The 18,153-nt window shown below is 41.8% G+C and overlaps 1 protein-coding gene across 3 annotated transcripts in view; it reads right to left on the bottom strand.

Moving 5' to 3' along the window:
• DHX8 (DEAH-box helicase 8) overlaps window positions 1–18,153 on the bottom strand; it is a 103,427-nt gene that overhangs the window by 25,342 nt on the left and 59,932 nt on the right. For all 3 annotated transcript variants that reach the window (XM_018572421.1, XM_018572419.1, XM_018572422.1), the window contains exons 14-17: window positions 12,451–12,636; window positions 11,056–11,266; window positions 6,661–6,842; window positions 5,576–5,716 (exon numbers count right to left, since the gene is read on the bottom strand). In XM_018572421.1, coding sequence (XP_018427923.1) covers window positions 5,576–5,716; window positions 6,661–6,842; window positions 11,056–11,266; window positions 12,451–12,636 — 720 coding nt within the window. The remainder of the gene's footprint in view (window positions 1–5,575; window positions 5,717–6,660; window positions 6,843–11,055; window positions 11,267–12,450; window positions 12,637–18,153) is intronic.

Here is an 18,153-nt window from a genome sequence, read left to right as displayed (position 1 = left end):
TAATATTTCTGTTGGGTTTTTATTGAGTTATGATTAAAGTTGTGTTTTCAAATGTCTTTACCTCTCCTGACTCCTCTCCAGGCTGAAATCCATCAGGAGGATCCTTAAAACACAGAAGGAGAGACTTCCTTGACTCCAGAGCCGGATTCCTCTGCCTCCAAGCCATGTACAACCTGGTCCTCAGTGACAAACGAATAGGTCTGTCAAGAGAGTGGTTTGATTTGTTCCAAAGAGACAGAATGAAACTGGGCAAACCAAACTACCTCAAAAGAGGCTACCATCAGAGCTAGGATTCTCATATAAAAGTGCATAGTGGGGCACCTCTTGGACTGGACAGTTCAAATCTGTGACGGGAGAGTCTGAAGTTTCTCCCCTGGAAGGAACATTCTGGAGTATTTGGCTATAGTCCTAGACACAGCTCAGGCCAAACAATGAGTTGGTTCCATCTGAACCTAATACCTTCCTTTCAGGTTGGGAACAGCGAGCATGTTGGAATTAAACTCCTGGAACCATTCTGTCACACAGACTGGGGCAATGACACCTTGATCCAGAAGACCTGAGAGAGCTCAATGAAGAGAGCTCAATGAAGATATGAAATGCTGTACAAAGACACAGGACGGTTAGAAGTAAGGAAACAAGGAGGGGGGAGGGCTTGTAGCCCTGGGACAAGGTCTGCAACCAACTAATTGATTAATCGATAAAGAGAACATTTGCTAACTATTCTCATTATTGATAAGTTAGTTGGTGATACTGAATCAGCCCACTACCTGCTGTATTTATATTTGTCTGCAGTCTGCGGAACCTTGCTACTGGCAGCTGTCATTCCCAGTCTGAAGCTATTCAAGCGCCATGTGCTTCCAATAGAATTATTAAATTTTTTATTTTTTTTAAAAAGGTGGAAACAAAAAGTAATTTTCGGTTTTGGCCTGACAAATTCTGCTGTGGAAGTGTGTTGCAGTGCCATTCATTTCAATGGCACCCCAACCGCGCCTCCCACCCATAGTGTGATCCCCTGCACTGGAACACGTGGTACCTCAATGCCGTGCGTTCCGGTGCAGTGCGATTGCAAAAAATTGTGCATGCAGTTTTATTCTGAAGTAAAACTTTGTTTGTAACATTCCATTTGCGTATTTTATTTTAAATTAGGAAGGTAATTTTTTTTTCTTTATCCGATTAATCGAAAATATAATTGGCCAACTAATCGATGATTGGAGGTCATGCAGATAAAAAAAATTTGCATAAAGGTTTTACAGTCCAATGCCCTACGCATATTCATTGACATGAGGAACATAAAAGAGATGAGTCTTTAAACAAACTATCAAGAGCGAAAATGTGTGCTACAGCCATCTTTCGCACACGTTCTAACAGCAGGGTTTCAACTGCAGTTATGGTTAGAATTGTAAGGGATTTAAGAACAGTCAGACGGTACCTGGCAGTGAGAGCAGAGCTCTAAAATGGGCTACTGCTTGTTGGTTGGGTCCTTAAAAACAAGTACATCCACCACCAGTATATTAAATGCGTTCAGTGGAAAAGGACCATTTCTGAACAGAATTCTCACAAAACAGATACAATACTAACAAGCACTTGGTGATGGTAGTGGGGGACGGGTGCAAACTTATCAGGGTTTTTCCAATCTTTATAGAGAAAAGGTTCGGAAAACATGTTTTTTGTGGCATTATGAGTTTTAAATGACCCAAATTTGATCCTCTAGTTTCACAGTAGTGCAGAGTAAAAGCCATACTGCATTAATAAGAGCCAGAACTCCTTAATTTAATAATTGTAGCATTAGACTTTGACACCTCCGGGTTAATTTGGATCACACTGGATAGAGTCAAAGAGGACTATGGGAGATACTCTAGCAGCAGAGGACAGAAGGACTTCAGGCTGCAGACATCAGTACCATTAGTAAATAGCACTGCAAACAGCCATTGGTAACCGGTTAACTGGGGGCACCTGGCACTGGTAAACGTTAATCCAGACAAGACTTGGAATTTTATTGTCCTTCAGCAAGAAAAAAAAAAAAATACTTGGTAGACTTGGAAAATGTTAATTTCCTAGCTTTCAAGAGAACAGGGATGACAAAACCCAATAGGCCCCTTTGCCTGCTTCTCGGCCAGTAGAGCCAAGAAGCAGGTGGGTAAACTGGCCCTTGGGACAAAGTATCCAGATGGTCTGGAAGGGTCCACATAGAATATACCAAGAGCCCGACAACGTTCGAGTACCACATCAGTTTGGGCCATTTTGGTGCAATGAGTATCACTAGAATGCCCCATCTTGATTCTGTGAAGCAGATGAGGCAGGAGCTTCAGAAGCGGAAAGGTGTACATCAGGTTGAAATGATCTCAACAAGTCACCAGAGCATCCACTGCTATAGCTAGAGGACTCTTGGACCTGGAGTAGGGATGCACCAATACCAAGTACCATACTCGGTACAAGGACAAGTACAAGCACAGATACTTTTCAACCTCCAAGGCTAGTCTAGAGAAACATTCAAAAGTTAGGAGGCAGTTGTCATTTGAATAATGGAGCACACAGAGCTCCTGGGATTTGTACACCGGTTTTAATGTATGATTTAGTTTTTATAAATAAGAAACAGGAGAGAGAGAGAGAGAGAGAGAGAGAGAGAGAGTTCACACCACAAAGTCTGCGTTCCAGAGTGTTCAGCCTCTAGAACGCACTGGAACACAAGCCGGCTGGCTCCCTGCGTTCAGGGGCTGGGGGTGTAGCGGTGCATTGAAGTTGATGGCACCGCAGCCACGCCCCCCGCCCGCAGTGCAATTGCCGCACCCGGAACGCAGACATGTTAGTGCCTGCATGCCGGTCCAGTGTGATCTGCAAAAATAGTGCTTGGCGTGGCTGCAGTGCCATTGACTTCAATGCACCACCACTCCCCTTCCCGCCCCTGAATGCAGGTGTTTTTTTGTTGGTAGATCTCATTGAGCTCGTCATTTGAAAAGTAGATCTCCAGATGAAAAATTGTGTTCCCCAGACCAAAAGTAGTTCTCACAGATAAGAGGTCCAGCTTTGAAGGGACACCTGAATCACCCGAAGCTCCAGAATACTGATAGCGAGATGTTTTTCTGACCCCCAAGTTCCTTGTATCGAGTGGGTGACTCCTCCCCAGTTCAATAGGTGGGTATCCTTCCAAACCATCAGAAGGAAAGATTTTCCTGATTCCCGGGATTCAATGAAGGTAAAGTCCCAAAGTGCAGAGCAACAACTTGGTAATGTTGCATGCCCACAGCAAAATGCAGGTAGCTTTCATGCACAGAGAAGTTGAGGACATAAAAGTAGCCATCTTTGATGATCACAGGGGCCATAGGATTCCTGGATGGAGGGAAGCGATGACTGACTGGGTGGATTCCATGCAGAATGTTTGTACCTGGAGGAAGCAGCTGAGAACTTTTAGATCTAGAATGGGGCAGATGCCCCTTATGTTTTGGGGATGGTTATCAGGTTTGAATAGAGATCCTGAAACCTCTCCTTTTCTGGGACAATGGTTATGACCCCTTGAAAGAGGAGCTGCGTCACAGCAGCATGAAGGTCTGCCCAACTTTGCTGGGATGTTGGCAAGCTTGGCAGTATGAAGTGGGAGGTGGCGACCAAAATGTGTTTGTAGCCTTTTGATACAATGTTCTGGACCCAATCCTCTGAAATGTCCTAGAACCAGAAGGCCAACAGACGTCTCCTGCACTGGCAAGTGAGGGGTCATGCTGTATGGTGGCACAAGGGCAACCTCCTCAATATTAGGCGGGTGGTCATAATATTATGCCTGACCAGTGTAAACCTACCATTTGCAGTAGTAAAAAAAAAAAAAAAAATCTTCCAAAGAACAGCATAGCTAAAGAAAACACTTTCCCTCTCCTGAGGACACTAGCAAAAACGAAGGCATGCTGGTAGTAGGAAGGGGCTAGCCCATGGTTGTTTGTCAGCATCCAATCCTCCTACAGATGGCAGTATAACCCACAAGGTAACGACTTTCTGTGTCCCTCAATGGACAAGTAAGGACCAGTATTTCCAGTTGCAGCATATACAGGTGAAACTCGAATTAGAATATCGTGCAAACGTTCATTTATTTAACTAATGCAACTTAAAAAGGTGAAACTAATATATGAGATACTCATTACATGCAAAGCAAGATAGTTCGAACCGTGATTTGTCATAATTGTGATGATTATGGCTTACAGCTCATGAAAACCCCTAAACTCGCCTGACCTGAACCCCATAGAGAATCTATGGGGCATTGCCAAGAGAAAGATGAGAGACATGAGACCAAACAATGCAGAAGAGATGAAGGCCGCTATTGAAGCATCCTGGTCTTCCATAACACAGTAGTGCCACAGGCAGATAGCTTCCATGCCACGCCGCATTGAGGCAGTAATTGCTGCAAAAGGGGCCCAAACCAAGTACTGAGTACATATGCATGCTTATACTTTTCAGAGGTCCGATATTGTTCTATGTACAATCCTTGTTTTATTGATTGCATGTAATATTCTAATTTTCTGAGATTGTGGATTTGGGGTTTTCATGAGCTGTAAGCCATAATCATCACAATTATGACAAATCACGGCTTGAACTATCTTGCTTTGCATGTAATGAGTCTATCTCATATATTAGTTTCACCTTTTAAGTTGCATTAGTGAAATAAATGAACTTTTGCACAATATTCTAATTATTCGAGTTTCACCTGTATGTGTGGTCCATGTGCAGGTGGGGGTAGCAGGACCCTGGAAGCTGTGTGACCTCAGCTTTGATCTGTTCTCGCTGCATAGCTTAGCAGTCATGGAGGAAGTCATACACTTTCCTCCACCTTCATCTGTGTACATTAGGGCACTGAGCTTTGTGATAAAAAGGACAGTGCATAGTGCTGCAGAGATTGATGTAGCACCTCCCAGTCTCACTCTGCATCTTCCCTTATGCAATGTCACATCCCTCTGCTTCCTTCCACCAGCAGCAGGCAGAGAAATATAAGAAAGATAGTGGGCAGCAGTTTGAGAATTATATAGAAGGTAGAAAACAAAGCAAATTGCTTTGTTTACATTCATTGTGAGATGGGTTTCTTTTATTACAGGAGCCATTAAAGAATATCAATAGGCAATACTTTTTTTAATGCTGAATAGACTAGGGAAAGGATAAATGCTATTTTTAGATATCCTGTTGCAAAGATTTCCATTTCCTGCCTTGTAGACTCAAACAAAAGAGTGATGCAAAAGCCCCTTTTCGGTGACAATCGTAAACGTTTGGATGTTCTATCACAGTCAGAATCGTCACCAAGACAGGCGTTCAGGCACTCCCCCCCCCTCCCCCAAAACCAAGAACCCAAAAAAAACTGACACCAAAAAAAAAAAAAAACCTAAGGAGTTTCCAAGCCTTCCTCACTTTATCCCAATAAAAGGTGGTGTCATAAACATTAATGAGAAAACAACAAATGTAACATCAGCTTGTGCTATGGAAGCAACATTTTTATCCCTGTATTTTAGGACATTGTATATTAATTCACAAATAAAATGATTGCTAGTTACAGTACAAACAAAATGTCCATAATACCAAAAAAAAATTCTCCACGTTAACTCACCTGTGAGATGGGCGTAACCACCAGCTGATCAATGCCAGTTTTGGAGTTGTAAACTTTCTGCTTCACAAAGCCAGGGTCCACCACATAGTAGATCCCATCAATGGTTAGTGATGTCTCCGCAATATTAGTTGCAATAACAACCTAAAAAAAAAAAAGAAAATATGATAATCTTTAGAGTTCGGGGTACATGCACTGGGTCAAAGATAGACTTTTTTTTCAATTCTGCGCTTAGGGGTAATCCTAAAAGAAACTAAATATGAAAAGCTGCTGCACTATAGACAACTTGGTCCAGCTATAAATATTAGTGAATGTGCAGCGCTAGGGGCCCAATTGGCAGCTAATTAGATAGGTCTATTCTAATGGTGATTTATGAATTATAATGGTGATTTATAAATTATTCAATCAATATCAGCCAATTGTGCATATAATCCAGGTGCAAATTTAATAAATAAAAAACAAACATTTTGCTTTTATATGCAAAAAAATGTATAATCATAAAAATTATAAAAATCTTAAAAGTGAATAAATTATCTCATAAAATGTATATTCCATTAAGCATAAACCTTTAAATGCCACTAATTTATATCGTATCCAAAGTGATCAGTCCATAATCCATAAGTGAAAATATAGATTTATCAATATGTAAGAAATATATCCAATATGTGAAATGTGCAACGCAGTCACCCCCTCAAGCGTGCGCACTCACCACAATAAGATGGCTGTAAATTGATAACCAGGAAGCTCACTGATAGACCACGATGCCCAGCGTCTTCTTTAGATGCTTTCACAAAGATGTCCCATAGATCGATAGATCCCCGCATTTATAGAAAAAAGAGTATTTAAACTTTTCTTAAATAAATGGTCTTGACTTACTATACAATGAGGAGCTCTTTTTTTCTATAAATGCGGGGATCTATCGATCTATGGGACATCTTTGTGAAAGCAGTGTGAAAAGAGTCTTAGACCCTACCAAATCTCTACAACTATTTGGGACTCGGTCCAAAGATGTGACTGCATGACCGACAGGCAAGCATGTCCACCTTTTGGATTTAGCTTTTATGCTCTATTCCCCGAATGCAAAGTACCTTTCTGCTTCCTGGAGGTGCTGGATCGAAGATTCTTGTCTGCATCTCACTGGGCAAAGCAGAATACACTGGAAGAATGATCAATTCAGGCACATCAGGACCAAGAGACTTCATTCTTTCATACAAGATTTCACAGGCTGTGTCAATTTCTTCCTGACCAGTTAGGAAAACCAAGATATCACCTATGCAGAAGGAAAAAAAAAAACAAAAAAAGACAAATGTGTTTTTTTTCTTATAATTACATTTAAAAAAAAAAGACTAGTTGTACAGTTTTGAAAAAATTGGTACATTTATGCATAAATGCAATTACAACTTATATGGGGCATGTCCCCAGGCCGAAGATACGTGGGAGTCAACCCCATAAACGTCTAAAAGGATCTACTGAACAGGATAAAACAGGTGTGGTGTTTCAGCTCAGCATGTAAGCTATCACCAGAGGCCACGGCTATAGGATCCAGGAAAGTGTGCATCTAGGAAGGGGGAGGATGGACTAGTTTAGGTCAAATAAGGGGGCAAAAAAGGATAAGTGAACTCCAGGCAGAAGAAAAATGCTGAATTAAGCAGGATCTAGAAGGAGCCCCAGATAATCTAAGCGATGAGTCGTCTCCAGCATCGACTTCTGGAGGTTGAGGATCCAACCAAACCTATGTAGAGTTTGAACAGTCTGTTGGACATTGACTGATTAGGTCTGCGCTGACTGTTCACTCAGTAGGTTGTCCAGGTATCCCACTATGGGAATGCCCTGTGACCGAAGCAGCACAAGCACAGAAGCCAGCACCTTGGTGAAGACTCTAGGTGCAGTTCACAAACCAATTGAAAGGACAAAAAAAACTGGTAATGTTGGATGTCCACAGAAAAATGCAGGTAGGATTGATGTGCTGTATATGGGTATATGAAAGTAGGCATCCTTGAAATCTACAACTAATGATTATTTTCATAATCGATAAGTTGGACGAATATTTTTTTTGGTTACTGGATTAAATATCGGATAAAAAACAATCATATTAACCATTCTTAATTTAAAATACACAAATCCAGTGTTACACAAAGTTTACTTCAGAATAAAACTGCATGCACAATTTTTTGCAATCGCACTGCACTGGAACGCTCAGCATTTTGGTATTGTGCGTTCCAGTGCAGGCGATCACACTGTGGGAGGGAGGTACATTTGGGGTGCCATTGAAATGAAATAAAATGGCACTGCAACGCACCTCCTGCAGCAGAATTTGTCAGGCTGAAACCAAAAATTACTTTTTTCCACACTTTTTATAATTAGTTGTTTTAAATAATTGTATTGTAAGCACATGGCAATTGAATAGCTTCAGCCAGGGAGTGACATAGTTACATAGTTAATCAGGTTGAAGAAAAAAAAAAAAAAAGACAAGTCCATCGAGTCTATACCATAGAGATAACAGCTGCTTGCTGTGCCCTGCTCACAGCGTGGAGGAGAGAGCTACGGGAATCCAACCAACTATTCGATAATTAATATAGTTGTCAACTATTCTCATTATTGATTAATTGGGTGCAGCCCTATTGATACCCACACAGGCCAGAAAATTCCCCCGGATATAGGAAGGAAATTGACTGACCTGGTAGATTCCATGCAGAATTTGAGCACTTGAATGATGGTATGGCGTAACAGATTGAGAATAGGACAAAAGCGTTCTTTCGCTCTGGGAACTCTAAACAGATTTAAAGGACATTTCCACCTTTGCGGGGGCATTTTTAAAGAAACATATGCCAGCAATGTACAGATGATGCCGGCATATGCAGATCCTGGATATAAACACAAAAACATACTTTTCTTTCAGTTGTCCTCTCAGGTTCCACATGTTTTTGTAAATGGCTGCCAGGCTGCTTTGCACAGAGAAAACTACAGTGTAGGGGGGTGAATAAAACTCCTTTTACCACAATGCTTTGCTTCTCTCGTGCACGTGCATAATTAATATTCATAGTGGTTCCTGGGCAGTGCAGAGTGACCAGGAGATGTGACTACAGTTGGAGGACTCTCAATGATTGCTAAAGAAATTAGTTATATTTTGTCTCCAGTAATCGCTCAGAACAAAATATAACTGATTTCTTTAGCAACATACCTGGTGACCCTGCACTTCTCTGGTGACACCAAACATTCTTTGAGAGATGGATTAAGGATCCTGTGGAGGGCATTTTTGAATTTCTGGGTCTCTGGCATGTGAAAAAGAGTCTATTAAATAAAGTATGACAAACACCCCTGTGACTCCTGAGAATGCACACACATATACATCCCCCCTGCACCTCTACAAAATTCTCAAATCGCTTACAAAAGGTGGAAATGTCCTTTAACTTCAAACTCTGAAATCTTTCCTTTTCTGATACAAAGGCTATGACACAGAGAAAGGAGGAGTTGCGCCAGAACTGTGTGGAGATTTGCTAGTCTATGCATAGACAGGGACAGATTTGACAGTATGAAGTGGGGTTTATTTTCTGTCATGAAATACCATATTCTGTACCCATGAGTTATGTCCTACAGGAGTAACATTGCAGGGAGTAGATGACTGTAGCGGTTATGATCTGCCATATTGACAGTATGTGATGTGAGAATATACCAACAGGTACTCATAGGCCAGCTGCAGGGGTGTTTAAATGACCTTCTGTGACTGAGTTACTGTAAGGAAGGAGCAAGAGAGACAGACCCCAAGCCTTGCTGTGGGGAGCTGGTTGTGGTTTACCGCATGTAAACAGTGTGAGTGATGGGAGTAGGCGAGTGCTACAGGCATACACAGGTCAGTGTGGCAAAAAGAAATGCTAGGACCTCATATAGCCTGTCATTTAGCCTGTGACTTCATATAACCCCTCCCACTTCAGGAAAGCCTCAGTTTTTTAGCAAGCAATAGAGGATATAGAGGGGAGGAAGCTGTGTCCTGTACCATACTCAGAGAAATGGATGTTACTGGTGAGTCAAAAATTCTGCTTTCTTGATCATACAGTACAGGACACAAGCAATTTGTACTCCCCTGTCCTAGCAGCTGCAAAGATAGCAATCCCTGTGCCCCAGGCCTTTAAGTTTTAAGCCTGCATTGGGTACTTACAATACCAGCACCAAGGGTTAAATAAGTGTCCCCGTAGTGATCACAGTGGTCATTGCTCCTCAAAAACATTTAATGCTCACCGATGGAAATGGATTCCAAAAAAGATGTGGCTACAGCATGTGATTAGAGCCCATGCCCCCTTCCAAGATGGCCACCGGATGCAGAATCCTTAAATGGGCAAGCCCGAACTAGCAGATCGCGCACGGATTAGCAAGATAGCCACCCCAGCCTGAACTGAGTATTCTCGGGCAGCCTAGGGAGCCCCAATATGGCTGCTGAGTAACCCAACAGAGCCATAGCAGCAGACACATTTTCTGGCTCCAGGAGGCTGCAAATGCGGTTTTTTTTGCATGAGCCACACGGAGGGGACATGGGGGGGTCAGAAAAACCTCTCCGAACAGAGTACAGCAATTTCTCAAAGAACTAAAAGGGCCAGCCCGGGGGGGCGGGGATGGGGGTTACGGAGTCACCCACCAGACAATGCACGACCATCCATGAGGACAGGAGAGGGGAGACCCCCACTCGCACCATGGGTTTCCTCACTTCGCATGCATAAATCCCCTCTTCCAGGAGGGGATCTTCAGGAACGGGGTCACACCAATGCGGATACGCCACTGCCCTGGACGTGTATAGCACCCTGCAGCTAACGCAACACGCTGCACAAATGTGCCAAGGTGGGTGCCCACACAGGATCCAGTGCTGAAAGCAACATTACAGGCCGGCCCCGCATCGTCTGTTGTTGTCCTTACAGGATCTAGGAACAGCCCGCGAAGATCTTGCCTTGGAATGCCAATCCGAAAACTGCACCTGTGCCGAGGTGGCTGTGTGCAGTCGAAGAAACATGATTTAAGACATCGTAAGGTAAGACTAAACACATTCTCTCATGAGAGAGAAAAAAAACATGTTAATGACCTAAGGACACTGACAAAACACTGAGGATTTCATGGAGTCACAGCTCTGGCCAGTGTCCAATCACCTGATAACTGCATATTACCCAGCAATCTATGAATTACCTGTGTCCTGTACTATATAAATCAAGAAAAAGAGCATCACAGTAAAAGGACAGGGTGTAAAGAGATGGCAAGAAACACCTAATCTAAGGCCAGTTTCACACCAAGTGCGGAGCAGGTGCAGAGCAGAGCAGTTTTTACAAAAAACGGCCCGGAACGCGGCAAAGCCCACTGCACTGCGTGTGCAGAGACCCGAATGGATCTGCTCCGCATTTGGTGTGAACAAGGCCTAAAACCGAAAAAAGTTTTGGAGTTGGAGTCAAGTATTTCAAACAATAAATCAAGCATCAAACACTGCATGTTACAATAATACAAACCTGGTGGCTCTGTGAGATGTATCTGCATCACTGTGATAAGACTGGCATCCAGGTAGTCGGTCTCAGGTTCTTTAGTGTAAAGAATCTCTACAGGGTATGTTCGACCAGGGATGGTGAAAATCGGAGCCTCATAGAAATACTGGGAGAACTTCACGGCATCCAGTGTTGCTGACGTAACAATAAGTTTCATATCCGGACGTTTTTGCACCGTCTCAAAAAGAACAAATGTTAATTAGTATTTTACCTTACTCTATTTTTTTTAAAAGCCAAGAGTGCCGCGAACTACCTCCTTATAATGTATATGTTAAAGTGTATTTTCAATTTCGTAGCCAAATTGGGATAACACCTATTTTATATGGAGAGATCACTGTGAAAGGTTTGAGAAAATCCTGGAATCAGCCATCGTCTGCTCTAACTAAACATCTAAAAAAGGTAAGATTTTTTTTTTAAAGTTACTTTTCAGTATGCTGTGTGAATAGAAATACATTAACATAGAGGGGTTTTGTGAAGGTTAACTGCAAAAGTGGAAATACACTTTAAGAAAACTTGTAGCAAAAAGGATTGTTAGTAATTGGGCACATGTGGTAAAACTACTATTAGTAATTGGGCACGTTACTAAATGTAAGCACAGGTGCACACAGCTCCAGCATGTTCCTAGAGCACCAGACTCCAGAACCCCGGAGACTTCCGTTACTGATCTCACCTAGGGTATAGGCACTTTGGGCAGTGAGGGTGCCATCACAATCATGGGACATTAGTTGGCATTTAAATAACAAATCTCTAAAAGAAAGCTAGAGCTATGTGAAGGTACCTGGAAGAAAATCAATCCAATACAGCACAAAACAATACAGTTGACCAAAAATACAATATATTGTGCGCTACCTTTAACTCCTCATAAGAAACAGGTTCAACTGCTCCAGGTAGGAGAAAAGATCAAATTGTGCGGTCAATCACACTTTGCAATTTGACTGCCATATTAATGGATAATGAATGGCAGTCTGCTGTAGGCAAGACATTCACAAGTCTCCATTACCTTAGTGATCACTCCTTTAGACTGTTCACTAAAACATTTAAGTTACAAAGTGAGAGGCTAAAGCAGGGTGTTAAGCTGTGTGAGACAACTTGCATACACACAGCCAAGTCAGGAACATAAAGGCTACTGAGAAGGCATTTGGTACTGTGCAGGCAACTGCACACCTGTGTCTGAGTTGTGGTTCCATGCCCAAACATCTACATTAGTACAGCACTTAGTGTCTGGTACTCTTAAAGCAATTTTTTTAAATCACGGGGTTCATATTGCCAAACAAGCAATATAACATACAAGGAAGTAGAATGGGAACAGCAAACACCAGCGTTTTCCATATACAGTAAGTAGCACAGAATCATTGAATATACCTTTTTTAAAAGCCCAAACAGAACATCTGTGTGGATGGTCCTTTCATGTGCTTCATCAAGCATGATAATGGCATACTGGGTCAAATCCGGGTCAATAAGACACTCTCTTAGCAGCATACCGTCTGTCATATATTTGATGACAGTCTCTGGACTTGTGCAATCTTCAAATCGAATTGTATAACCCACCTAGAGAACAAATGAAAGGCATTTTTTAAAAACTTTGCTTTTATTAAATATATGCATATTTGTTTATTTTACAGTCTGGGGTAATTCAATATGGTGTGCAGCCCGTAACTAATAAGGAGCCACATTTTACAGGAAAAGTCCAGAATTGCATGCAGCTTCAGCTACCTATGCAGTTTCTTCAGATCAGAATGCTCTGATAGGCAATAACTGCATATGGACTTATTTTAATCATATGCAAGAAACTTCACTATTTGCAAGAGCTGCAATCTGCACCCACTTCATCCTGGACTTAGTGCCAAAAATTGATAACCAATGCACTCCCAGGTTATGATTGAATACAACACCCACCAATCCCAGACTGATAACAGAATACATTAATACTTCTCACTTCAGTTTTTAAATTACGGGAAGCCCGGTTTCCCTGAAACTTTATGGCACAAGCATAACCCAATAAGCTCATATATACATACAATTACCACTAAAAAGACTACACCGATCAGACATAAAATTATGGCCACCCGCCTAATGCAGCCAAAACACCAAGCCATCAGTAGCAGATCCTGTAAGTTGTGAGGTGGGGCCTCCATGGATTGGACTTATTTTCCAGCACATTCTACAGATGCTCGATTGGATTGAGATCTGGGGAATTTGGAGGCCAAGTCAACACCTCAAACTTGTTGTAGTGTTCCTCAAACCATTTTTGCGATGTGGCAGGGCACATGATCCTGTTGAGAGGCCATTGCCATCAGGGAATACCATTTCCATGAAGGGGTGTGCTTGGTCAGCAACAATGTTTTGGTAGGTGGTATATGTCAAAGTAACATCCACATGAATGGCAGGATCCAAGGTTTCCGAGCAGAACATTGCCCAAATGCATCATACTGCCTCTGCTGGCTTGCCATCTTCCCATCCTGGTGCAATCTCTTCCCCAGGTAAGCGACACACATGCACCGGGCCATTCACATGATGTAAAAGAAATGTGATTCATCAGAGCAGGCCACCTTTTTCCACTGCTGTGTGGTCCAGTTCTGATCCTCATGTGCCCATTGTAGGTGCTTTTGACTACTCAGCAATTTGAGCTACAGTAGCTCTTCTATTGGATCTGACTAAACGGGCCAGCATTCGCTCCTCACATGCATCAATGAGCCTTGGCTGCTCATGACCCTGTCACCAGTTCATTAGTTGTCCTTCCTTGGACCACTTTTCAACCCACTGCAGACTACATCTAACAAGAGCTGCATTTTTGGCAGTTGCTCTGACTCCGTCATCTAGCCATGACAATTTGGCGCTTGCCAAAGTCACTCATATCCTTACGCTTGCCAATTTTTTCTGCTTTCAACACATGAACTTCAGGGACAAAATGTTCACTTGCTGCCAAATATATCCCACCCACTTCCAGATGCCTAAAATAAAAATCAAAATATTAAAGAACCAATCATGACAGATAACACAGAAGAAAAAAATAATGGATTAGATAGTGGGCTCACTCCAGTCAACAGAGTAAAACTAGTAAATAAAGCAAAGATAGAGAATATAGTCAAAGTAGTAAATCAAGCCAATATAGAGAACATACTAAATTTAGTCAATAAAATAAATCGAATTGCCCAAGGTGATCCAAGTAGGAATGGACTAACCATAACATGTACAATTAAAACTAGTAGTGGGGAGCAAATATTTAACCAGTAAAAATACAAAAATTAAATGCATGTTCACCAATGCTAGAGGTCTAGCAAACAAAATAGAATACGTTGAAGTTATGTTACTTGAGGAGGACTACGATATAGTAGGAATAGCAGAAACGTGGTTAGGCCGCACGCACGATTGGGCTGCTAACATAGAAGGGTACAACCTGTACAGGAGGGTGGTGGAGATGATGTGGAATCAATATGGCTCGAACTAGATAGAACGAACCTTCACCGTAAACTTATTGTGGGTGTCCGTTATAAACCTCCAAATATAGGGGAAGAGGAGGAGGCCCACCTACAATGCCAAATAGAAATAGCGGAGAAAAAGGGAAATGTAGTTATGGGAGACTTCAATTACCCATGCATCAACTGGGCTAATGGAACTTCCAAATCGGCAAAGGCGGCCCGTTTTCTTAATATGTTGCGAGACAATTTTATGGATCAGATGGTTGAAGTCCCTACTAGGGAAAATGCCATCATAGATCTGATCATCAGCAATAATACGGAGTTAATTGAGGATATTGTAATCGGGGAAACACTGGGTAATAGTGATCACAAGGTGATTGCTTTTAATATTGGGTGCAAGAAAGGGAAAGGGAATGGGCAGACGAGAAGCCTAAACTTCAGGAAGGCTAACTTTGATAAACTACGCAATATAGTGGGTGAAATCAAAATGGGAAAACTTATTTCATAAACTAAACTTTGACCAAAAGTGGGACTGTTTCAAGAACATTTTAAAAAATGCCATTACAAAAGGTGCATACCACTGGGTAACAAAAATAAAAGATCGAAAACAAAGCCAATATGGCTAAATAAAACGGTAAAACACATAAGGAAAAGAAAGTGGCATTTACTAAGTATAAAACAGAGGGGGTCAGTTTTGGCATTCCAAAACTACAAAGAATGTAATAAAAGATGTAAACTAGTAATCCGGGCAGCTAAAATTGAAGGTGAGAAATATATCGCCACAGTTAGTAAACAGAACCCACATTTTTTTTATCAGTACATAAACAGTAAAAAGGGGAGAAAGGACGAGAAAGGCCCAATAAAGGACATAAATGGGAGGTTTGTCACAAACGACAAGGAGAGGGCTGAGGCGTTAAATACTTTTTTCTCGTCGGTATTCACCAAGGAAACAGACGGGCCCAATGTACATGATAAAACACAAAATTTGACAGTAAATACACCTGAGTGGTTGACTGAAACTGGGATACAACATAGGCTTAAACTACTACATGCAAATAAAGCATTATGACCTCAAAAACTACATCCCAAGGTACTCAAGGAGCTGAACATGGAGATAACAAAACCATTGTTTCTCATTTTTAAGGAATCGGTAATGGCTGGTAGAGTGCCAAGCAACTGGCGAAGGGCAAATGTGGTACCTATATTCAAAAAGCGGGTCAAAATGCCAACCAGGGAACTATAGACCAGTTAGTCTGATATGTATAGTATGTAAACTGTTAGAGGGAATTATTAAGGACTACTAAGTGGAATTCGTCTGGGATCATGGCATAATAACTGATAATCAGCATGGATTAAGGAAGGATCTTTCTTGTCAGACCAACCTGCTGACCTTTTACAAAGAGGTAAGTAGAGATCTGGATGGAGGGAGGCCCGTGGACATAGCATATCTGGATTTCTCTAAAGCGTTTGATACGGTGCCACATAAACGCTTGTTATACAAGCTAAGGGCTATGGGCATAGATGAATTAGTGTGCACGTGGATAGAAAACTGGCTAAAGGAACGCGTGCAAAGAGTATCGCTAAACGGCACCTTTTCAGATTGTGTTGAGGTCATGAGTGGCGTACCCCAGGGTTCAGTGCTGGGTCCCATGCTTTTTAACCTATTTATTAATGATATAGGGGAGGGAGTAAGTAGCCGTGTCTCAGTGTTTGCTGATACGAAAATTGGGAGGGTAATAGACACGGATTTAGACATTGTAACATTACAGGAGGACCTGGATAAACTAGGGGAGTGGGCAACTGTATGGCAGATGAAGTTCAATGTCGATAAATGTAAGGTAATGCACCTTGGAGTTAAAAATAGGCAAATGGACTATACACTTATGGGTGTGCCACTAGGTAAATCAGAAACGGAGAAGGATTTGGGGGTCATCATAGACCGCAGACTAAAGAACAGCTCGCAGTGCCAGGCTGCTGTAAACAAAGCAGAGTCCTGTCTTGCATTAAGAAGGGAATGTCTTGCAGGGACAGGTCTATAATTTTGCCACTTTACAGATCACTGGTTCGGCCACATCTGGAGTATGCGGTCCAGTTTTGGTCACCGATGCTCAGAAAAGATGGCCTTGAGCTGGAAAAAGTCCAGAGGAACTGATCTGAAACAAAAAAAGTCCAGAGGATCTGAACTGTGAAACAAGGTTTGTCAAAATTAAATATGTTCTCGTTGGAGGTTAGGAGATTAAGGGGAGGACATGATTTTTCTGTATAAACTGTTCAATGGTGACAGCAACATTGTTAACAAACTGTTTACGGTTAGCTCCGTAACAAAGACCAGAGGGCACCACCACAAATTGGTGGAAAAAAACTTCTTCACAGTTAGAGCGGTTAAGGTCTGGAACTCGCTGCCGCAGGAAGTGATTTCAGCTAAGAGTGTGGAAGCATTCAAGAAACTCATGGATGAGTTCCTCGGAGACCATAATTGTATATTATGGTCTCCAAAGAACTCGTCCATGAGTTTCTTGAATGCTTCCACACTCTTACAGGTACGCCTGCTCAAACATAAATGCACACACGCAATAGGTTGAACTTGATGGACTTATGTCTTTATTCAACCTCAAATACTATGTAACTATGTAACTGTCACTCCAGACAGGAATATAACGGAGTTTGAAATATGGTAGCATTCTTCAAAGAAGAAAGAAGCCTTAAAGTTCTGATTGAAAGAATTAGATATAGAGCTTCATTTTTACATTTCATATCTAATAAAAGGAAAAAAAGAAAACCGTGACAAAAATATTTACAGAAAATATATTATGAACACAGACAATAAGAGCAACAGTACAATAAATGGCAATAGAAGAAAAAAGTACTTAGTAAGGTTCTCCCAGTCTTCGGTTTCTGGTAGATTCCAAGTCTAATCTGATGTATTAGAGTTACTGGTCCTCAAAAATTACTCTTCACTTAGTTTGACGGAAAATTGAGATCCCCAGCTGCTTTTTGTGGGGCGTCTACAGGGCATCCGTGAGGCAGCCCTGTAGAAGGGGGACGTAGCGTGCTGATGACGTAGGACGCCGAGTTCCAGTGTCTCGCCAGACACAAGCACAGCAGAAGTGGCCTGATCTCTCTTCAGCTCCTTTCATTACCAGGCGGTAAACTATACAGGACTATGTTATAACAGATAAACCTGCATATATGGCAGCCCAAGGTTTCCCCTGGTGGGAGACAGGTGGCAAAAAAGAATACAGAACAGATTCCATATAGCCCAAAAAGCGCTCATTTGTTGCTGCAGGAGGGGGAGGAACAACAGGACATAAGGGAATGTTTGCGATCTCTACCAAATAAGGAAGACATGGAAGGTTATATAACTAGACTGGAAGCAACATATAAAGAACAACTGCAGGCTGTATAGATAGATATTATCAATATTGGATAATGGGTAAATGGAATGGAGGAGAATATGGACTTGTGTCTGTCTAGATCAGATACACACCAGCAAATTATTAATAAACAGTCAAAACAGATTCAGGATAAGACGTTCCGGTTAGATGGCATTGAAAATAGGAGCAGACGAAACAATCTGCGTATACGTGGTATACCCGAGTCCTTGGAAATACAAGACCTTTCCTTAATAGTAAAGTCAATATTAAAT

This window comes from Nanorana parkeri, unplaced genomic scaffold (assembly GCF_000935625.1).
Source record: "Nanorana parkeri isolate BGI_ZX_2015 unplaced genomic scaffold, ASM93562v1 scaffold2024, whole genome shotgun sequence".
Taxonomy (NCBI): Eukaryota; Metazoa; Chordata; class Amphibia; order Anura; family Dicroglossidae; genus Nanorana; species Nanorana parkeri.
Note: the sequence above shows the minus strand (reverse complement) of the source record. Positions and strands in the feature narration are given on the sequence as shown.